At 42.9% G+C, this 18,247-nt stretch overlaps 4 protein-coding genes across 11 annotated transcripts in view; 2 read left to right on the top strand and 2 right to left on the bottom strand.

Moving 5' to 3' along the window:
• Positions 1–261: 261 nt before the first annotated feature.
• rab19 (RAB19, member RAS oncogene family) lies at positions 262–2,843 on the top strand. Of its 5 annotated transcripts, none has more exons than XM_079450148.1 (6): positions 363–442; positions 1,015–1,080; positions 1,249–1,335; positions 1,554–1,742; positions 1,985–2,168; positions 2,256–2,843. In XM_079450148.1, the coding sequence occupies exons 3-6, from the start codon at positions 1,285–1,287 to the stop codon at positions 2,531–2,533; spliced, it is 702 nt and encodes a 233-aa protein (XP_079306274.1). In that variant the 5' UTR covers positions 363–442; positions 1,015–1,080; positions 1,249–1,284; the 3' UTR covers positions 2,534–2,843. The 5 variants fall into 5 exon arrangements, with proteins under 5 accessions (XP_079306272.1, XP_079306274.1, XP_079306273.1 ...); XM_079450147.1 differs by having other exon boundaries at positions 1,170–1,335; XM_079450145.1 differs by having other exon boundaries at positions 394–442; positions 1,015–1,169; positions 2,256–2,842.
• hdhd5 (haloacid dehalogenase like hydrolase domain containing 5) lies at positions 2,689–7,491 on the bottom strand. Its single transcript, XM_079450144.1, has 8 exons — positions 7,138–7,491; positions 6,441–6,647; positions 6,234–6,346; positions 5,861–5,954; positions 5,749–5,782; positions 5,500–5,674; positions 5,203–5,391; positions 2,689–5,043 (listed from the first exon to the last, which is right to left on the bottom strand). The coding sequence occupies exons 1-8, from the start codon at positions 7,243–7,245 to the stop codon at positions 4,653–4,655; spliced, it is 1,311 nt and encodes a 436-aa protein (XP_079306270.1). The 5' UTR covers positions 7,246–7,491; the 3' UTR covers positions 2,689–4,652.
• On the top strand, positions 7,012–11,524 carry ccdc77 (coiled-coil domain containing 77). The gene is made up of 12 exons (XM_079450143.1): positions 7,012–7,583; positions 8,099–8,149; positions 8,480–8,639; positions 8,845–8,987; positions 9,068–9,164; positions 9,246–9,330; positions 9,434–9,516; positions 9,613–9,761; positions 9,838–10,075; positions 10,291–10,416; positions 10,500–10,652; positions 10,742–11,524. Exons 2-12 carry the CDS (start codon positions 8,112–8,114, stop codon positions 10,883–10,885), a joined length of 1,416 nt encoding a protein of 471 aa, XP_079306269.1. The 5' UTR covers positions 7,012–7,583; positions 8,099–8,111; the 3' UTR covers positions 10,886–11,524.
• Positions 10,969–18,247, bottom strand: part of ankrd26 (ankyrin repeat domain containing 26) — a 20,690-nt gene continuing 13,411 nt past the window's right edge. For all 4 annotated transcript variants that reach the window (XM_079450141.1, XM_079450139.1, XM_079450138.1 and 1 more), the window contains 14 exons: positions 17,610–18,191; positions 17,206–17,358; positions 16,942–17,117; positions 16,580–16,673; positions 16,389–16,415; positions 15,956–16,033; positions 15,695–15,829; positions 15,460–15,572; positions 14,677–14,809; positions 14,032–14,322; positions 13,714–13,949; positions 13,331–13,580; positions 12,328–12,373; positions 10,969–12,244 (listed from right to left, as the gene is read on the bottom strand). In XM_079450141.1, coding sequence (XP_079306267.1) covers positions 12,090–12,244; positions 12,328–12,373; positions 13,331–13,580; positions 13,714–13,949; positions 14,032–14,322; positions 14,677–14,809; positions 15,460–15,572; positions 15,695–15,829; positions 15,956–16,033; positions 16,389–16,415; positions 16,580–16,673; positions 16,942–17,117; positions 17,206–17,358; positions 17,610–18,191 — 2,469 coding nt within the window. In that variant the 3' untranslated portion in view covers positions 10,969–12,089. The remainder of the gene's footprint in view (positions 12,245–12,327; positions 12,374–13,330; positions 13,581–13,713; positions 13,950–14,031; positions 14,323–14,676; positions 14,810–15,459; positions 15,573–15,694; positions 15,830–15,955; positions 16,034–16,388; positions 16,416–16,579; positions 16,674–16,941; positions 17,118–17,205; positions 17,359–17,609; positions 18,192–18,247) is intronic.

The following is an 18,247-nucleotide window of genomic DNA, read 5'->3' as shown; positions in this document are numbered from 1 at the left end:
TCAGATCCCTAAAGCAAGACCCTGACAGGCAGCACTCGTGTATCTTCAGATGATGTAAAGATCTAGTTATGCATTCGCATATTGTTGATGTATATATCAAAACAAGCTGCTGTTGTGTTCATGGTGGTGTTAAACAATAGAACATTTTAGGAATTGAATGGCAAGAGGCATTATTCAGCTTATCTGCATTTCCCCAACCGTGGAGTCATCAGACACAAAAGACCTCTGACCTCCAGACCGGGCCCGGAGCCAAATGTGGTCCTGACACTGAATTGTGTATTGTCAGATGGCAAGCTGTGCCTTGTTGTTCCTTCAGTGGGTGACGTGATTCTGTGTGTGTGTGGGATGGGGCTTATGCATTTACAACGGTTCTGTATGTTTACACACACACACATACTACTGTAGATTTTTCCCCCGGAGACTTTGCGGGAGCAGAAATACTGTAAGTTTTACTAAAAAATATCTCTGTAGAAATACAACGTGCGTTTGATAATTAATAATGTGTTTAAAAGTGTCTAATTAGTGTACGTTTTTAAACAAAAATGACCTATTTATGTACTCATAAATATATGCACAATGACACTTTTCGGTATACTGTGGTATTTGGTCTATATTGCACTCAACCTTTAAATGGACATATACTTAAAAGTATGATAACGTATTGTATACTCGTATACTTGGCTTGTAGTTGTGTTCACTCTTGATTGAGTTAAATACGTTTTCCACACAGTGTGTTCCACACATGTCTTTGTCTAATAAACTTACATGTTTAAATATTAATAATGTAATATGTAAAATAATGTATAAATAATAAACTACAAGTATAAGGCCAGGTCGACTTAATTTACTAGTTAAAACTGAAACTTTAGACTTGGAAATGCAAACGTTTACTTCAGAGTATGCTTTCACAAGTATTAAATCAGTAAACTGTCAGTATACCTATAGGTGGTATCGTCAACGCATTTTCAGATCAAGTGTGGGATCTGTATTAATCATTACTTGTCTTTGTTACAGATCTGATCTTGAATGCATTAGATCGGGAAGGAGCTGTGTGTTTATATCCTGTTCTTCTGAGCAAAGGTCACCTCTCTGCTTTCACTTTGTAGTGTTCAACTCTGTAAGACGTGGAACCGATGTGTTCAACCCGTCTATTTTTACTCCCCGATCAGGTTAGACGGTTCCCAAGGAGGAGGCCGAGCCTCCCAAGCGTGAAGCGCGAACGTCTCGTAATGTTTTCTCTCTCAACAGGTCGCTGTATTTGCAAACAAACTGCAGTTCCCAGAGATGCCGTGGTGCAGGTGGCCCGGGAACTGGATGTCTCACCTCCAGACGCAGGTAGATGGGCGTGACTGTTTGCCTTTGAGGCAGTCGAGTCAAGGAAGGGGTGGAGGAACGTTGTGTGAATTCTGTGTCAACTTGCGTGAGGCAGTATGGCGATATATTTGGAGACGGGCTGTTACAGATATGGAAGAAAAGCCACTGAACCTTTAATATTGTGCTGATTTATGAGATCTGTAGAAGACGGTCCAGGAGTATTTATTACAGTAATGCAGTCCGCAGGTGAAGAAGCAGAGGATTGCTGTGACTTTCTGTTCAAGATCATTCTGATCGGTGACAGCAACGTGGGAAAGACCTGCGTCATCCACAGCTTTAGGTCTGGAGTCTTCGGTGAAAACCAACACAACACCATCGGCGTGGACTTCACCGTTCGCACCATAGACATTGATGGCAAAAAAGTGAAGGTAAAGACAGTTTTTCATTTTTAGCCAAGTTCTTTAAAGGGATCAAACCTAAAATGCTGATGTCATTTATTCACCCTCGTGTCATTGAAAGCTTGTATATGAACACAGAACAAGATATTTAAAAAAATGGTTATGTGTTCATACCATGGAATTCCAAAAGTTACCGAATCTTTTGCCTGAACTATCCCCTTCAAGTCCTAAAATGTATATTCAAGAAATCTCTGTGGCCCTCGTGAAAGCAGATGCAGGTGTGGGACACGGCGGGACAGGAGCGTTTTCGAACCATCACTCAAAGTTACTACAGAAGTGCCCACGGTGCCATGATCGCCTACGACCTCACCCAACGGCCCACCTTCGACTCCCTTCCTCATTGGATACAGGGCCTCGAGCAGTACGGAGCCACCAATGCTGTCTTTGTTCTGATAGGTCGGAGGATTTTTTCAGTTAGTTCTTTTCTGGAAAGGTTTTCCAATACAGACTAACGTGTATAACGGTTTTGTTTTTGTTCTGCAGGGAATAAGTCTGACCTGGAGTCTCAGCGGCAGGTGTTGTTCGAGGACGCGTGCACGCTAGCGGAGCAGAAAAGTGCGCTGGCGGCGCTGGAGACGTCCGCCAAACATCACCACAACATCGAGGAAGCCTTCGAACTGATGGCTCGGGAACTCATAATAAGACACGGCGGCATCGTCCATCAGGACAACCAATCGGAATCGCCCAACGTTTTCTTACGCTCAGATTCTCATCCAGTAGATGAAGGGGTGCATTCGGAGAAGAAGCCATGTGACTGTTGACGGACAAGTCTGGTCTGAATTTTTGGAGGAAAACAAGAAAACTTGTTTGAACTACTACACTCGGATCGAACGAGAAGAACGGTGGCTCACAACACAGATTTGTCATGTAACATATGAACAATTTCTTGAAGGTGGAAGGCACCAAACACAATCTGGTAACTTAGATGCGTTTAATGAAATAACTGTATAACATGTATACAAGGAGAACATTACAGTTTTGGGACATTTATTCTGCAAAAGGTTGTACACAATATAGACTTTTGTAAAAAAAGTAAATTCAATAAATCTTTTCTGTGTTTTTTAAAACTGTAAATGTATAGGGTTTGATGCGTATTGAGCAATGTGTTTATTATACTAACACAACACTTCGTAACCATTTTACAAGCTGCCTAATACATTTGAATACATACGATCTGCGTTTTCCATGACTCACATCACACAAATTCATGTAAATTAGCCACATCTAAAAAAAAGTTACAAACTCCCAAAAGATCAGGCCGATTGTACTCTTAAAGCAGCAGTTCACCTTTAAAATGAATATTCTGTCATCATTTATTCACTCAATTGTCATTTTAAATCTGTGTGATTTTGTTAACCAAAGACCGTTAGTCCCCATTGACTTCTATTGTATGGACACAAAACCAATGGCCGAGTCAACATTTTAAACAAATAACTTTTTGTGTTCTCCAGAAGAAAGTCATACAAGTTCGAAATGACAAGAGGACAGAATTGTCCTTTTGAATGTGACCTATTCCTGTAAAAGTGTTAAAATGGATATTTAACAAAAACAAAAAAATACATCACAAAGGTTATGAACCCTTCACAGACACAAGAGTGATACAGCGCTCACATGAGGACGATGTACAGTGTTACTCAGCTGGACCCGACACGACAATCAAACACAAATATTGTTCTGTGTGAACGGTACATCGTATCACATAAACCCTCAAAATCAAGACTCGTTGGCTGAAATTTCCAAGAACTACTGAAACACACAGTTTGTGCCAGGGAAAGAATGTCTTTCTCGCAATGGCATTGCTTCGTTTCTTCATTAACTAATATGGCTTCACGGATGAATGTCTTTCGTTGCTTTCAGCTTTTATGCTCATGAGTTATTACGACTTGTTGAAAGTCACCTGAAGTTCCTGTAATGCTCCGTTTGAACCGATGGAAACAGTGTAAACCCAGAACTCTTATCCCTACAGTGCATGATGGAAAATAGCTGCAATTGATTCTACGTGACAATTTATAAACAAATAGTTTCACGAACCGTTTTCAAAAACATTAAGTAAAAAAAAGCCAGGAGGTTCCAACCCATGATTGGGTCAAATATGGACGGGCAATTAATCACATCCAGAATAAAAGTTTGTGTTTACATTATAATATACTGTATGTCTGTGTACTGTGCATATTCATTGTGTATTATAAACACATACATGCATATATCTCAAAATGATTAAATGTTTATTTTAATATAAATGTACACATGCAAGAATGTTTGTGTACCTGTATGTGTTTATGAATACGAAATGAATATGTACAGTGCAGAGACATATATTATTATGTAAACACAAACTTTTATTCTGGAACAGCCCTAGGACAGGTTCATTATTTCTAGGTTAATTTAACCCAAGAGCTAAACATTTTCTCATTTTCTGTACAAATGTCACATGTGAATCAGTCTGTGGCATCAGAAGGCATCGTATGGGTCAAAGCCTAAAATCACATCTATGCTGGACACAAACAATGTGCGTCAACACTGGAAGCTTGTCATAGTATGTTTACTACCCACAGACCAAAACTTTTTGATCAATTTAAATCAAAAATTTGATTTGAGAATTAGTTAGCAATTTGGCATAAAAATTCTTGAAATGTTACCATTGCTATAAACCTAAATTCATACGATTAAAACAACATTTTAATTTAAAGGCCGGAGATTTGACGTCAAGATCAAAAGTTATACAAATATTTACAAACAAATTTTTTTACGAAAACCATTCCATTTCAGTAAGATGGGGATATGGGAAAGCTTACAGCAAATTTGGACTCTGACGCGTAAAACTTTTGACCGGCACATCGATTATATTTCGTTTTGACACGTCACCTCGCACAACAGGATCTATTCCAGTGGCCAACCTTCTAACTGAAAAACCCGCTCCACACCATCCCGGACGTCATGGACCACGAATGACGGTTGTGTGAGGCTGGGGTCAAAGTGGAAGTCCCGGTGACCGTGGAAAATCTGCTGCTCCGTGACCGTCTGCTCGGGGTCGGAGGGCAAGTTCTGCTGATCGTGGTTGTAGACACCCGTGCAGACCAGGATGGAGCTGCAGCCCTCTGGCAGACGGTGCTCGAACGAACCTCCGACCGACACCTTTCCAGAACATTTGGCATCGTCAAAGACTTCATACGGGATGTCTCCGGCGTGTGCTTGCGCTTGGGTGCGATTTATGGCTTTGAGGTAGCGGTTGTAAAGGTTTGCTCCGTATATATCTGCCATCGGGTTGTCACTATGAGAGAAACACGAACATCAGTGGAGCACACCTTTTGGAATAATCAGGGCCAAACACTTATTTAATGTACAATCTGGTGCAAAACATCTCACATAGACATCGACTGACCCAAGACAAACACTTCCCAAACCAATCACACAATAAATAAAGACTCACCCAATGGCGTAAAGTCTTTCTACAGGTTGGGTCCAGCCCAGATTCTCCGCCTGTTGTCTGATGAGAAGCTCGGCATAGTTATAAGTCACAACACTGGGTTTCCCAATGAGAGCTTCGTATTTCAGCTCACAGCCTGTTATCTTCTTATAGATGTTCTCCAGACAGACGAGAAACATGCCGTGACCGAATCTGATGATCAGAAATATCAGCCCTCATTACTCGCTTCAATTCTACGAATACGTTTATAAACATCCGTGTACAGGTAGTCAAAAAAGTTAGTTCAAAGTCAACGCTAACCGCGGGTTCTTCGCCTCGGCCATCCACAGCAGATCCATGTTGCAGGCCAGTACGGGGATGTGTGGGTAATGCAGTGATGTCACAGGGTTTCCTGGCCTCCCATTGGTCAAGAGCACGTCGGTAATCAGTTGCAAGTTGGTCTCCCATCTGATAGGCTCACCGAACAGCACGATGGCTGTAACATAAAGTCGAAATACGGATCAGAAGGACAAAAACACGTTAGAAAGAAAGCGGTGGATTGAAACTTGCCTTCAATTGGTGGTAAATCCTTGGATGGAGGGTTCTGTGAAATAATGCAGAAGAGTTCGTTTTGATGACTTGAACAAAGTGAACACTACTAGCGTGACATGTCTCTACTCACCATCTCTTTGGGTCTGCGATTGTGATCCACCATGTCCAGGAGAGGATACGCCTCCCGTAGCATGTCAATGGTCACAACGTTCTTAAAACCTACACTGGAGTTTATTTAGTCAAGAGCAAACTAGACTGTTTTGTAAGAACACATATTTTTCGGTTGTTTAAGAAGTTATAAGCATCTTCACCGCTATGATGTGAGGGTGTCGCTCGCCATGCGGTTGCTAGCGTTCTTATTGGCCCAGAAGAGTGCCTGTCTATATTTGTCACAGATCCCTTCAATATAAATCTGTTTCATCAGCTTCACACACCTGATGTGTTACCATGGCGATCCATCACATCACAATCAATTGTAAAGGAATCGCAGGAGAAAAGGATACTTGTGCGCGACGTCCACAACGGCTCCCTGTCCAGACACCAGGACGCACATGTCGTGAAACTGATTAAAAACCCGAAGGGGGCTGTGCGACAGCATCACCTGCTCCGGTGACACCTGTTGACATCAAAAGCCCATCCTGTAACCACAGCTCCTCGCAATTATAAGAGCAAAGGCAACCCGACACGTGTCAATATATGTGGAGGCTCACCTCCACCTCCAGAATGTGCGAAAGCTGTTCTGCTTTGGTCTGTCTCATGCAGTTCCCCGCGTTCGTCACAAACACCACGGGCACCTTGAAGTTTCCGTTTCCATCCACCAGATTCCTGAAACACTGTTTAGCGGCAGGGATGGGGTTCCGGCCACGTACCAACACTCCATCGATGTCAAAGAGAAGCCCGAACAAGCCGCGGCGGTCCTGTTAACACGCGTGATGGCAAAAGCAGTGGACATCAGAGACTGTTTACTCAATACAAGATGACCTGAAGTGAACTTTGACGATGGTGGTGAGGGGTTGAACAAACTATCTTTTACAAACCAGTTCAGATGTTTCACAACAATGCCACCCCCTAGTGATTCATTCCTGCTTTAAATAGCACGCCCTTGTATACTATGTTCTCGTTTTTGGCAAAAGGAAAGTGAAACTTAGTGGTTAACATTACATTACAAAAGCAAATCCAGGTGAAAGTTTAAGTGAGTCAGTATAAGGGCCAAATAACTGCGTTTTCGTGACGCAGCCAAGAATGCCACCTATATAGGTAGCTTACTAAGTAGGGTCTGTCTGGACTGGAAATACACATGCACCTCATAGAAAAGCCTAGTTGTACAACTCCTTCTGATTGCTGTGACGTGTGTTTATTTCTGCTAATATTCTGAATTAGTAATAATCTTATTAGACGTAAACTCACTGTGCTGTAGTGGCGCATCACCTGCGCAGGAGTAATCGTTCTCGTGCTCGATTTCACGCATCTCCACCCGAGCTTAAACATGTTCAACCGAGAAAACATCTCCGCCATCTTCGTAAAGTCAACAGATTAGAAACGACACGGCGTTTCTACTTTGACCTGAGCATAACCCCTCCTACCGCTATCAGCAGCCAACAAACATGTTTTTCTAGTGATACGGGCCGTACAGGAGATCCTTGAGGGGCCTTGTCTGAGTCGATCCCTACCTGGGGTGCGTGTTTCACCACAGCGGAGTGGACAGATGCGACAGATGTGACCGGCGCGAGTCTGGAAAGACGTTTGCGCGTTTCTGCGCATGTTCCGCGCAGCATGGACGCGCTTTAATACTCGCTGGAGACTTCCGGTTTCTAACCGGCGGCGTGTTTTTAAACCGAAGCGGAAAGCGGCTGGTAAGTTAATCATATAAATAAGTCAACATATGTAATAACAAACTACATATATTTTGTTACAAAAGCATTAAAATTGAATTATTTTTAAATATCAGTTTAACGTGTGTTCGCGAGCTAATCCTTTGAAATGACGCGTGAGCAGGTCAACAACACAAATAAACAAAGTTGTTTACTTTAATGTCTCTTGGGAGAATATTTATATTTTGATGTATAAGTGACTGTTAATGGTGAAGTTAATATATAGTGTAAATGCGCTTTAGTAAACCGCCGTTGTGCTTTGTTCGTTTTCGTTAACCGCCGCAAAGCGTCGCGGTTTACATGGCAACCACAAACGCGTCAAACGCTCTGATCGAACTGAACACGTGTGATCAGAAGAGATGTGTCACACGGAAACATGAATCTTCAACATTTTAAAGCCGCATCTTTACTCAAGAAAGAGTTTGTTTAATATATTCACAACTGATGGTCAGTTGCTTTTGTTTACTTGTTAACTTTATTTCTGTTTTTCATTTTAGACTAAAACTAAAGATGGAGTCTCCGCCCACAAAGGAGAATCAAAGAGAACGGTACATGTTGTGCTATTTACTGGATTATTCAATTCATGTTATTAATATAACGTTATACTACTTATTCCTGTGTCAAACCTAAACCATAACTACAATAAAACGATTTGTCTCACTTCTATCGTGTCACAAGTTATGTGACATTACTATAATACTCAATTTAGTCTCTTACAGAAACAGTGATGTAGCTTGACGGTACAGGCATAGTGTTCAAAATAATGCCGTATTTGATTACATAGATTTTACACGATATTCCGAGGTTATTCAAAGAATATCACAGTATTATTATGGCTCATGTGCAAACACCCCATCCCTTCTCTGTGTTGGTGTCAGTCGTGAGTCTCCTCTGCCCTCCATCTCTGAGCGTCTGGCATACCTGCGGCCGTCCCGTGAGCTGCTGGAATTCTACAGACAGAAGGTGGCTCAGTTTGATGGAGAACATGAGGACCTGCTGCAGATGCTGGAGAAATACAGAAGCAACGCTGAGGAGCAGGTGGGACATTACAGATGAAAAACATTGATGGTTTTTTTCATTCTGTGTTATGCTGACAATATACTCCACTCACAATTTGATACAGTATTCATTCTTGATTGTAATTGATTGTAATATTGTTACACCCCTAATTTTGATTGTAAGTTTATTGTTTGTTTGCCTGCTGCGCATTTGTACAGTATATAATGCATGTGTATTTCCCCAGCACAAGTTGCAGTGGGAAGTCCGTCAGCGTGAGGAGGAGATCGGGGAGCTCCAGAAAGCTCTGAGTGATATGCAGGTGTATCTCTTCCAGGAGAGAGAGCAAGCGCTCCGTCTGTACGCCGAGAACGACCGGCTGAAAATCAGGTCAGATGTCCACCATCGTTCTCAACAGAGTTCAGATATAAACGCAGACTGATGTTTAAAGTGTGTATTTATCATCACAGAGAGCTGGAGGACCGGAAGAAGATCCAGCATCTTTTAGCGCTCGTTGGTCCCGATCCGGGCGAGATCACCTATTTTCACCGCGAACCTCCACACAAGGTTTAAAACCTTCGTTTTTGCATCAGACTTCAGGTGTGTAAAACTGCTCTTGACATGTTTTGTTTGTCTTCTGGTTCTTAGGTCACTATTCCTCAAAAGAAGATCCAGCCGAGATCACTGGAGGATTCAAAGGTGGCAAAACCTTCAAAGCTTGGATCAGGAAAAGGTTGAATGCTCCTCTCTTTTCTTTTCAAAGTTTTGGCTTTGAGTATTTCTGGATACACAGGTTAAGTGATTCAAGTTGCATGTGCTTACGGGATGTACTCCAGGAAGCAGAAAATCATGTAAAGAGGGAGAAGACGCTAGAAGTTCAGAGCAACACAGGCAAGACAACCAGACGTTACTGCTGCAGGTGTGTGTATCCTCAATTTTTATATCAGGATTTGTAAAAGACATAAAACAAGGAATTGACTGAATGTTTATGGATGTTGTTCTCTCATGTGTCCAGGTGGAGGCGCTGCAGGCTCAGATGGAAGAGCAGACTAGGTTGGCTAAAGAACAGGTGGAGGCGCTGCTGGTGGACAGACGCATTCATCTGGAGGAGAGACAGGTGCAGCAGAAGCATGACCAGGAGAGAATCGCAGCCCTCACAGACAAGTACGTTTAATAAGCCATCCGTCCTGTTTTCTGATGTGGCCTAGCTGAGACCCTCATGTTGTCTCTGTCCCGTCAGACTCCAGCGCACACAGAATCTTCTGTACGAGAGCACCAAAGATTTCCTGCAGCTGAAGTTTGAGTGTCGAGCTCACGAGAAGGGCTGGATGGTTGAGAAGGACCGTCTGCTGCGCGAGCTGGATTCGTGTCAGGAGAGACTCCGAGGGAGCCGCAGTAATCCCGAGCAGCGGCCTCCATCCATAGAGCCTCCGTTTCTCACACAGCCCGGCAAAGAGACTCGCCGAGAAGAGATCAGGGTCAGACTTCAAAAACCTTTTGGCTTTTGGATGAAGCTGTTTTATGGTCACATGTCAAACACGTGTTTCAAGTTTGACAACACATAAAAGCCTGGAAGAGTTTGAAATGATCATATAGACTAAAGACTAGAGCGACGTTGAATGACCCCTTTAAAACCCCCTTTGTAATGCTTAAAGTAAAACATTTGTTTAGTGCTTGTTGTTTTTCCCAGTAGGCTTTGCAGGAGGAGCTGAAACAGGCTCATAAACTAGCCGACATGTACCGAGAGCAGTGTGTGACGCTAGAGACTGACCTATCCCAGATCAGAGAAGAGGGAGATGTTGGTCGGGAGATTTTCAAGGTACACAAACAAACAAATAAAAACTTTTAACAATAGTGTTGATTATTAGTGTTAAATGATGGTGTGATTGTGTGTGCGTTTAGGAGCGCTCTGATAAGATGGCCAAGCGTCTTCAGCTGATGACTCAACGGTATGAAGCTCTGGAGAAGAGACGTGCCCTGGAGGTCGAGGGGTTTAAGACCGACATCAAACACCTGAGGCAGAAAGTCAAAGATGTGGAGAAACTGCTTTTCAAAGTAAATCATTTTTTCTCAGTGTTGTTTTCTATTGTTATTTGGCATGGAGAGAAGACTTGTTTTTATCATTATGTGTTTGCTTTCACTAGCTGACGCTCAGCGCGAGTCCTGATAACAATATGGCGATGCTACAGGAAGTGCGACAGAGCAACAAGCGCACGGTCAGAGTCCAGAATGAGCTGAAGACCCTTAAAGCTAAAATCTTCAAACTGGAGAATGAACTGAAATCCTGAAGGAAAAAGGACGAGTTTTCCAAGATGACACACAGAAGACAGAATGATGTTTTAGAATTGTTTATTTTTTGCTTTTGTTATTTCTATATGAGATAAAGGTCGTTTTGCAAGTAATTCATTATTGTAGACTGATCTGAGAAATACTGAAATGTTTGGAATGGATTACACATGTAAACTAAAAACAAAAGCACACAGGTGAAACCTCTCAAGAACATATTCTGGTGATACTGCACCATCAAACCCCATTTTAGTGTTACTAAAATAGACTTTCTTCATTCTCTTGGTGAACATATGCATTCCCTTTAATGTTGAGGTGAAAAATAACCTGACCGTACCTTCACGAGATTCAATCATATGTCAAAACGTATCCTGAGCTCAGCAGAAGTGACGTTTATTCTAGTAAAGTCACCAGATCATTGTCTAGTCCAGTTTCATTCAAGTATAACATCCGCAAACAATATCATCTCCAAATGAGAGTTTTGTCATTTGAACTAGTTGAATATATTGCACAATAGTGTCAAAGGTACCATCGTTATTACTTGGCAATAATATAACAGTACAAATGTTACACTTCATAATATGAATCGACTATAAAAAACAACAATATATACACTGTAAACTCCACATATAATACAACAGAACTGACCTGTAACAACACCACACAAACATCAGCACGTCACCTCTAGACCTCAGTGAGGACCGCACAATGACAAAATCATTCAGATCACGGCCCGTTTGCCCCGGAGGCACAAAGTGCATCGTCACTTTACACTTGATCACACAACTCAATTCTGAAGCGTTGACACTTTGGGCCTTTTGGAAGTTGACACAAAGTTTTCTGCAGCAATAATGCTTCAACTTTACCAGCATTCTGCCAGTTTCCCCATCACACAGAAATCATTTCACTCATTTAATCTCTGTTGGACTTTACCAAAATACCTTTGTCTTGCTAGAAAAAAAATCAAGATTCCCGCGTCCCGACCAGCAGAACTAATAGAGCAGTGTGGAGAAAACCATGTTGTCCGCAACGTTCAAATATTCATTTAACTGCGATAAAGAACCCTTCAAGACATCAGCAGGAGGAAACTTACATCGACGTGATGTTTTTAAACATTTGTTTGTTGGTCCTTTAAGAAGCCCTTCTCCGTGTCACAATGATCATGTAAGTGTTTATTGGGTTCACATTGTCTGGACTGACCCTGGATCAGATCATGTAGTTCTTCTTAAGCACCTCCAGGTATTGTTGAGTGGCTCTGCTCACGGGGTCCGGCTGTTCCGGGGTCAGATTGAAATTCTGAGAGCCCGATGCCGAGCCCACAGGCGACATACGGGCAGAACCTCCCTCCAACTCTCCTGCAACTGAAAGAGAGAGAACTATGAATGAATATAGAAATGTTTTTATTATGTATTACGTAAGACAATCATTTGAAGGGATGTCTCACCATAGTCCAACTCCTTCGATATGTTTTTCTCAAGCTCTTTTTGCATCTGAAACAGAAACAACCAACATCAAATGAATGTTGCAACATTTCATTTATTTGACCAAAGTTGACTTATATTACAAACAACTGACTTTATTGCCATGTTTACATACGAGTATAGGAACAGCCATTACTGTATCACTCACTTATTGCAGTATGTATATAATGCTGAATATATTTAATGAGATTTAAAGAATTATAAAAAATGTGCGAGCTCGTGTAATAGTTACGAACTGCCATGCCTTGTACTAAAAACCAAAACAACCTATCAGCCCTATTAAAATGTGCAGCATACAACAAAACAACACATTAAGTTTGCACTCTGTTCAATCCTCGTTCAATTCATTGCGTTCAACTTAGAAAAAAGAAGCATTTTCACACAAAACGTGATGCATAAGCCCGAGACTTTTATCTTAAGCTTACTGTTCTGTACCCGAGAAAGACATGAAAGCAGGAGCAGAAAGTAAGTGTGTGCGTGTGAAATGTGTGTGTTCGGTAAATCAGGCATCTGCACACAGCTACACACCTGCTCAGGTATCAGGTTGAAGAGAGGACAGGTGAGAAACAGACTTTTGAGCAAGAAGCTGAAGAAATAAGAGGCAGAGTCCAGAAAGCAGCCGTGAACAAAAACACACCACTAGATTAATCATTACGCTTCTGAAGGAGAGCAAAGAAGTTTACTGGAGACAAGAAAGAGTGAGTCGGATCAACCTCTACCAAACGCCGCGCTGGGAAATCTGATTGTGCCTTTTTCTGAATAAAGACTGCCAAACGACTAACTGTTCATAAATGAATCAAACACAGAGTTTGACAAATCTGATTCCTATCATATAAAACCCCCACATTTTAATGCCAAACAACCCCACCATTAGTTATTAGTTTAGATTTGTAATGGTTGTTATTGTTCGTGAGGATGAGAATGAAATGATTGATACTGTATGTGATGAGCAGGCTCATCGCTCACCTTTGCCAGGTAGGCCTCTACGCGGTTGCTCTGGGATTCTCCTACCGTACCCAGCAGAGAGGTTCCCAGACCCAGACTTCTGTTCAGAGGTCCTAGAGAGGACCCGTACACCCCCACAGAGCCCAGAGACGCCACATCCAGAGCGGTACCTCCTAATCCGCCGTTGACGATGCTGCCTGTGAGCAGAGATTTACTGCGCTGTGTCTCGCTCAGGAGTTTAGAGTTAGCCTCTGCTAGCCTCTCATTCGACCTGCACGTCATAAACAGTAAAGCATCATGGAATTTCATCATTTCCTTAAGAGCTGTATGTAGCATATACATGAAAAAACTAACATCATCTTGAAAATTATGTTAGTAGTAAGCGTGAGGCCACGCCTCCTCACCTCTCTAGTTTAGAGGCAAAACTCTTCCTGAGCCGCAGCTCGTCTGTGTACAGTTGTTTGTAGCGCTCTAGCTCGGTGAGGCTGGAGTCTCTCTGCAGCGTGCTGTCCTGCTGTCCGCTGCGTGCACGGTTCAGATCCACCTCCAGATCCCGGATCCGCTGCTCTAGGTGGGCACGCTGACTCGCTTCGTTAGCGGCCTTCATCTGCTCCAGAGCCTCCTGAGACGCGGCTTGTGTCTGATGAATGGAAAACAAAATCCAGATCAGATCAAACTTTAGGAAAATGTGATTAAACATTCAGTATTCACATCGTGTGTACCTGCAGGAAGAGGTTGACCTCCTCCAGCTTGTGTCTGATCTCCTGCCGGGCTCTTTCTTCCGTCTCCCTGCGGTACTGTTCGGCCTGACTTTGGTCCATCACACTGGCCTGCTGCTGTCTGCGCAGACCGGCCACCTCATCCTCCAGCTGCCTGTTACTGCGCTCCAGCTGATCGTGGCTCCGGCTCAGAGTCTTCACGGATGAAAGCTTTTCCTTCAGCTGCCTGTTGGCCTCCTCCAGTCGGGAGCAGCGTGACGCCTCCTGCTGGTACTGAGACTGAAGCTCATCCACCTGTGAGGTGGATACGGAGGGGCAGACAGGGATCTTTCAACGCTCTCACTCAATGCATGATGTATATCATAGACAGGTTCTGGGTAAAGCTTAGAGCATTTTGTTAGACGATTCCCACCCAATGTACCATGAGTATAACCTTCTCCCTTCCGGCATTCGTTATAGAACCCCGATTAGTAAAACAAAATGATTTAGACATCTTTCATCCCCTCAGTTTAATTTATTTTATTTAAGGTAAGATCTTTCTGGGAAGGAAATGGATTTGTTTTTTGTATTGTGTTTTGGTTGTTTATGTGAATACCAAATTTCCTTCAGAAATGAATAAAGATGAACTGAACTGACGTGATGCTGTACCTTAGTCTTCATCCTAGATTCCGCCTCCAGCCTGTGACTCGCGTCTCCTCTGAAGCTGCCCAGAGGAGAGTCCAGAAGTCCACCGCCCTGTTCCCGCAGCTGTTTCTTAGCGCTCTTCAATAGAGTCTTCAACCTGAAACACACATGATGAACTGAATACGGAGACATTCTACACGCCTTTCTGTCACTTTGTTCATGTATTGTTATTGGTTCATCATTTCAATTTGAGCTTTGACCAATCAGGGTTCAGAATGCTGATTTAACAGCAATACAGCAGCACAAAAGAAAGACAGACATGAAATCAAAACTGATTCCTTAATTATTCCAAATATAAATAAAGGTTTTCTTTAATTATATGAAATGAAATCAATTATAAATTTAATTATGAAACATATTGTTTTATCGAATGTACACACAAAAAGTAGTTTTTCTTATTAAAATGAAACCTGGGAAAAGCCATTTCATTTTTGACTTCAAGCCAATAAGATATGTGCTGAATTTCTCAAAGAATTCACAAAACGGACAGTTCACCCCCAAAATACACTTCCTATCATTATTCACCCACTCTTGTGATTCTTCTATCACTTTTGTGTACAGAACAGATCACTACAGTAGTCCATTTTTGGGTGAACTGTCTCTTTAAATTAACCCAAGAACACAACTTACCACCTGAAGAAGGTTCTATTTAAAAAGCGAAGCACGCTACACAAAGATGTGCACAGCTGCGTCCTCTATGTTCTCAAGCACGTCTACTGCTGCAGGGGTGAAAGGTTAAAGGGTCACCTGTACATTTCTTTCTGAAGCTCTGTGTTTCTCTGCATCTCCTGCTCCAGGCGGGTGTCCACTGACTTCTTCTGATCGGCCAGCTTCTTGGCTTTTTTCTTCTCGAGTTCCACCTGAAGGCATTTGAAAGGGTTCAAAAAATATAATACAAGCAATTTCTACAAGCTTATTTCTGTTTGTACTCAAATCATGATGGGATGTTTTGTTCTGATTGGATGTATTCATTTTCAGGCACCTGATTGGTCAGTTCTCCTTTCTCCTTTTCCTGGGCGGAGAGGCGGAGTCCCAGCCGTGAGCGGCTCTTTAGCTCCTCCTCCCACAGAGCGTGTGAGTCCTGGGCATTATGGGACAGCAGACTCTGCTTTTGCACCTGAACAGAGGAATGCATTTGTAATTATTTGTAACTGTTTTTTATCATCCTCCCCCTGTCATGTGTTTGTGCTTTAAACATGAGCCACGTATGTTGATATGAGAGAGATTCTGAGTGATGGTTTACCTCACGGTTGAGCTGATCTTCTAGTGTCATCTTACTGCTCTGCAAGTTTGTCACGAGATCCTCCAAGCGATTTCTGACCTGAACACATGCACGGACACATCTGTAGCCGTTTTGAAGTTTCTTGGGAGAAATACTTTGAATCACCACCTTCTTGGCAAAATGCTTCATGCAGATAAAGCTCATCAAACCAACACCAGAAGAGAAGACTGAGGATTGATTTGAGAGCAAAGGAATGAAAATCATCTTAGACCCGCAGAAAGACCGCCACCAAAAGAGAACAAATATTCAACGAACGAAAAGAGAAAAACTATTTAAAGCAGTAAGATCAATTAGGTCATTTCGATTAAGGTTGTAAGAACACCAGGCCCAGAAAAGATATCCATCGAGAGAAAGATCAAACTGAAACGAATGAAATGAGATGTTTGATACCAACCCCGTCTCCAGGTGATGAATCTGACAGCTGTGAAAAGAGGGACTTTACCATCAGTTTACATTAACCTTGTCACCAACTCTCAGCAGATCCAAGTCAATTTAAAGGATAAGGGTTCTGTGAGGCTCTAAATGTGGTTACACGAGGAAGAAAAATCCCTGAGCTGTGAGCGACTGATATCTGTCAGAACTCACCGCAGCTCCCTCCTGAACGCTCTTCTGCAGAACCTCCACGCGGCCTGTCTGCTGTTTAACTGCGGCCTCCAATCTGGCGTTCTCAATCTCCAACCTGAAATAATGTTCGAAATCTCATTAAAGAAATACTTCACCCCAAAAAATGAACATTCTTTTGTCATTTATTCACCGTTATTTTAAGTTCAGAACACAAAAGAAGATATTTAGAAGAATGTTGGTGACCAAACAACACTGAACTCCATTGACTTCCACTCTATGAACACAAAACCACGGAGACATTTCTCCAAATATCTTCTTTTGTGTTCCACTGAACATGAGTCACATACAGGTTTTAATTCAATTGATTAACTAGTTCACTGTACCTCTGCATGGCCTCCTCCAGATGTTTAAGCGTTTGCTCTTTGCTCGCAGACGCAGCCAGCGCCTCCTCTAGTTTCTGGACGGTGTTATACACCTCACGCTCTTTCTCGTCTAAAGTGTTTTTCAGGTGACTGATGCGTCTCTCAGCCTGGACGTGAAGCTCTTCAGTCTCCTGAAGCTGAGACACAACACAACATCAATTCACCTGTGTAAGACTTATTTGTGATTGGACGGTTTTCAGGAAGTGTCATTTGACTGACAGGTACCTTCCCCTTTAGTCTGTCCAGTTCTTTAAGGGAGCGCATCTTCTCCTCTTCCAGGTCGTTGCGGTACCGCGTGTTGACCTCCAGCGAGGCCTCGCACATGGCGAGCTTCTTCAGACAGTCGGCTAGTTCCTGCTGAAGCTGTCTTACAGATGCCTGATTAGAAAGTTTATATAGGATTAAAAGTGAAGGTTTACCCAAATTTAGACCACAAGAACACAAAAAGATATTTTGCAGAAAGTTGGTCAGCAAACAACACTGAACCCCATTGACTTCCATTGTATGAACACAAAACCACACACATTTCTCCAAATATATTCTGTTGAGTTCCACTGAAGAAAGAGTCACATAAAGGTTTACAACCACATAAGTGTGAATAAACTTAGATTTTTTAAACAGGAAATTACCTCTCTCTCGCTCTTCTCCTGCTCTAGTTTATAGTTCTGTTCTCGCAGCTCTCCATTGCTTCTGGCCAGCTCTTTGCTTCTCTCCTCCACCAGATGAACTCTTTCCTCTCCATCTGCCCTTAACTGGTTCAGCATCTCGGCAAAGTTGAGCTGGACGTCCGTCACGACCTTGTCTTTCGCCGAGCCCTTGTTGAACGCCTCCTCCAGCTTCTGACGCAGCAGCGCGCTCTCGCTCTGAGTCTGGGCTAGCCTCTCCTGCACAGCTTCCTGTTTGGCCGTGGCGCGACTGGCCTGCTCGCGTTCGCACAGTAACGCCGCCTCCAGTTCTTTGAGTTTAGCCTGGGCCTGGTCTCTCTCTCGGGCCAGCGCCTCCAGCAGCACGCCCTTCTCGGTGACAGCCAGGGAGCTACGATGACACTCGTTCTCCAGGCTGTTGGCACGACCTTCTGCTTTGCTGAGTTTCTGGGAGAGGGATTGGACGGTGTCTCGCTGGGCGTTGGACTCGAAGATGTGTTTCTCCTGAGCACGCTGGTGTTCCTCGCGGTCTCGCTGGAGGGTGCGCTCTGCTTCTGTGCGTGAGGCCTGAGAGGTTTCACAAATACAAAAAGAGATCGGTTAAGTAGCAAACATACAAACAC

This window comes from Barbatula barbatula, assembly GCF_947034865.1.
Source record: "Barbatula barbatula genome assembly, chromosome: 25".
Taxonomy (NCBI): domain Eukaryota; kingdom Metazoa; phylum Chordata; class Actinopteri; order Cypriniformes; family Nemacheilidae; genus Barbatula; species Barbatula barbatula.
Note: the sequence above shows the minus strand (reverse complement) of the source record. Positions and strands in the feature narration are given on the sequence as shown.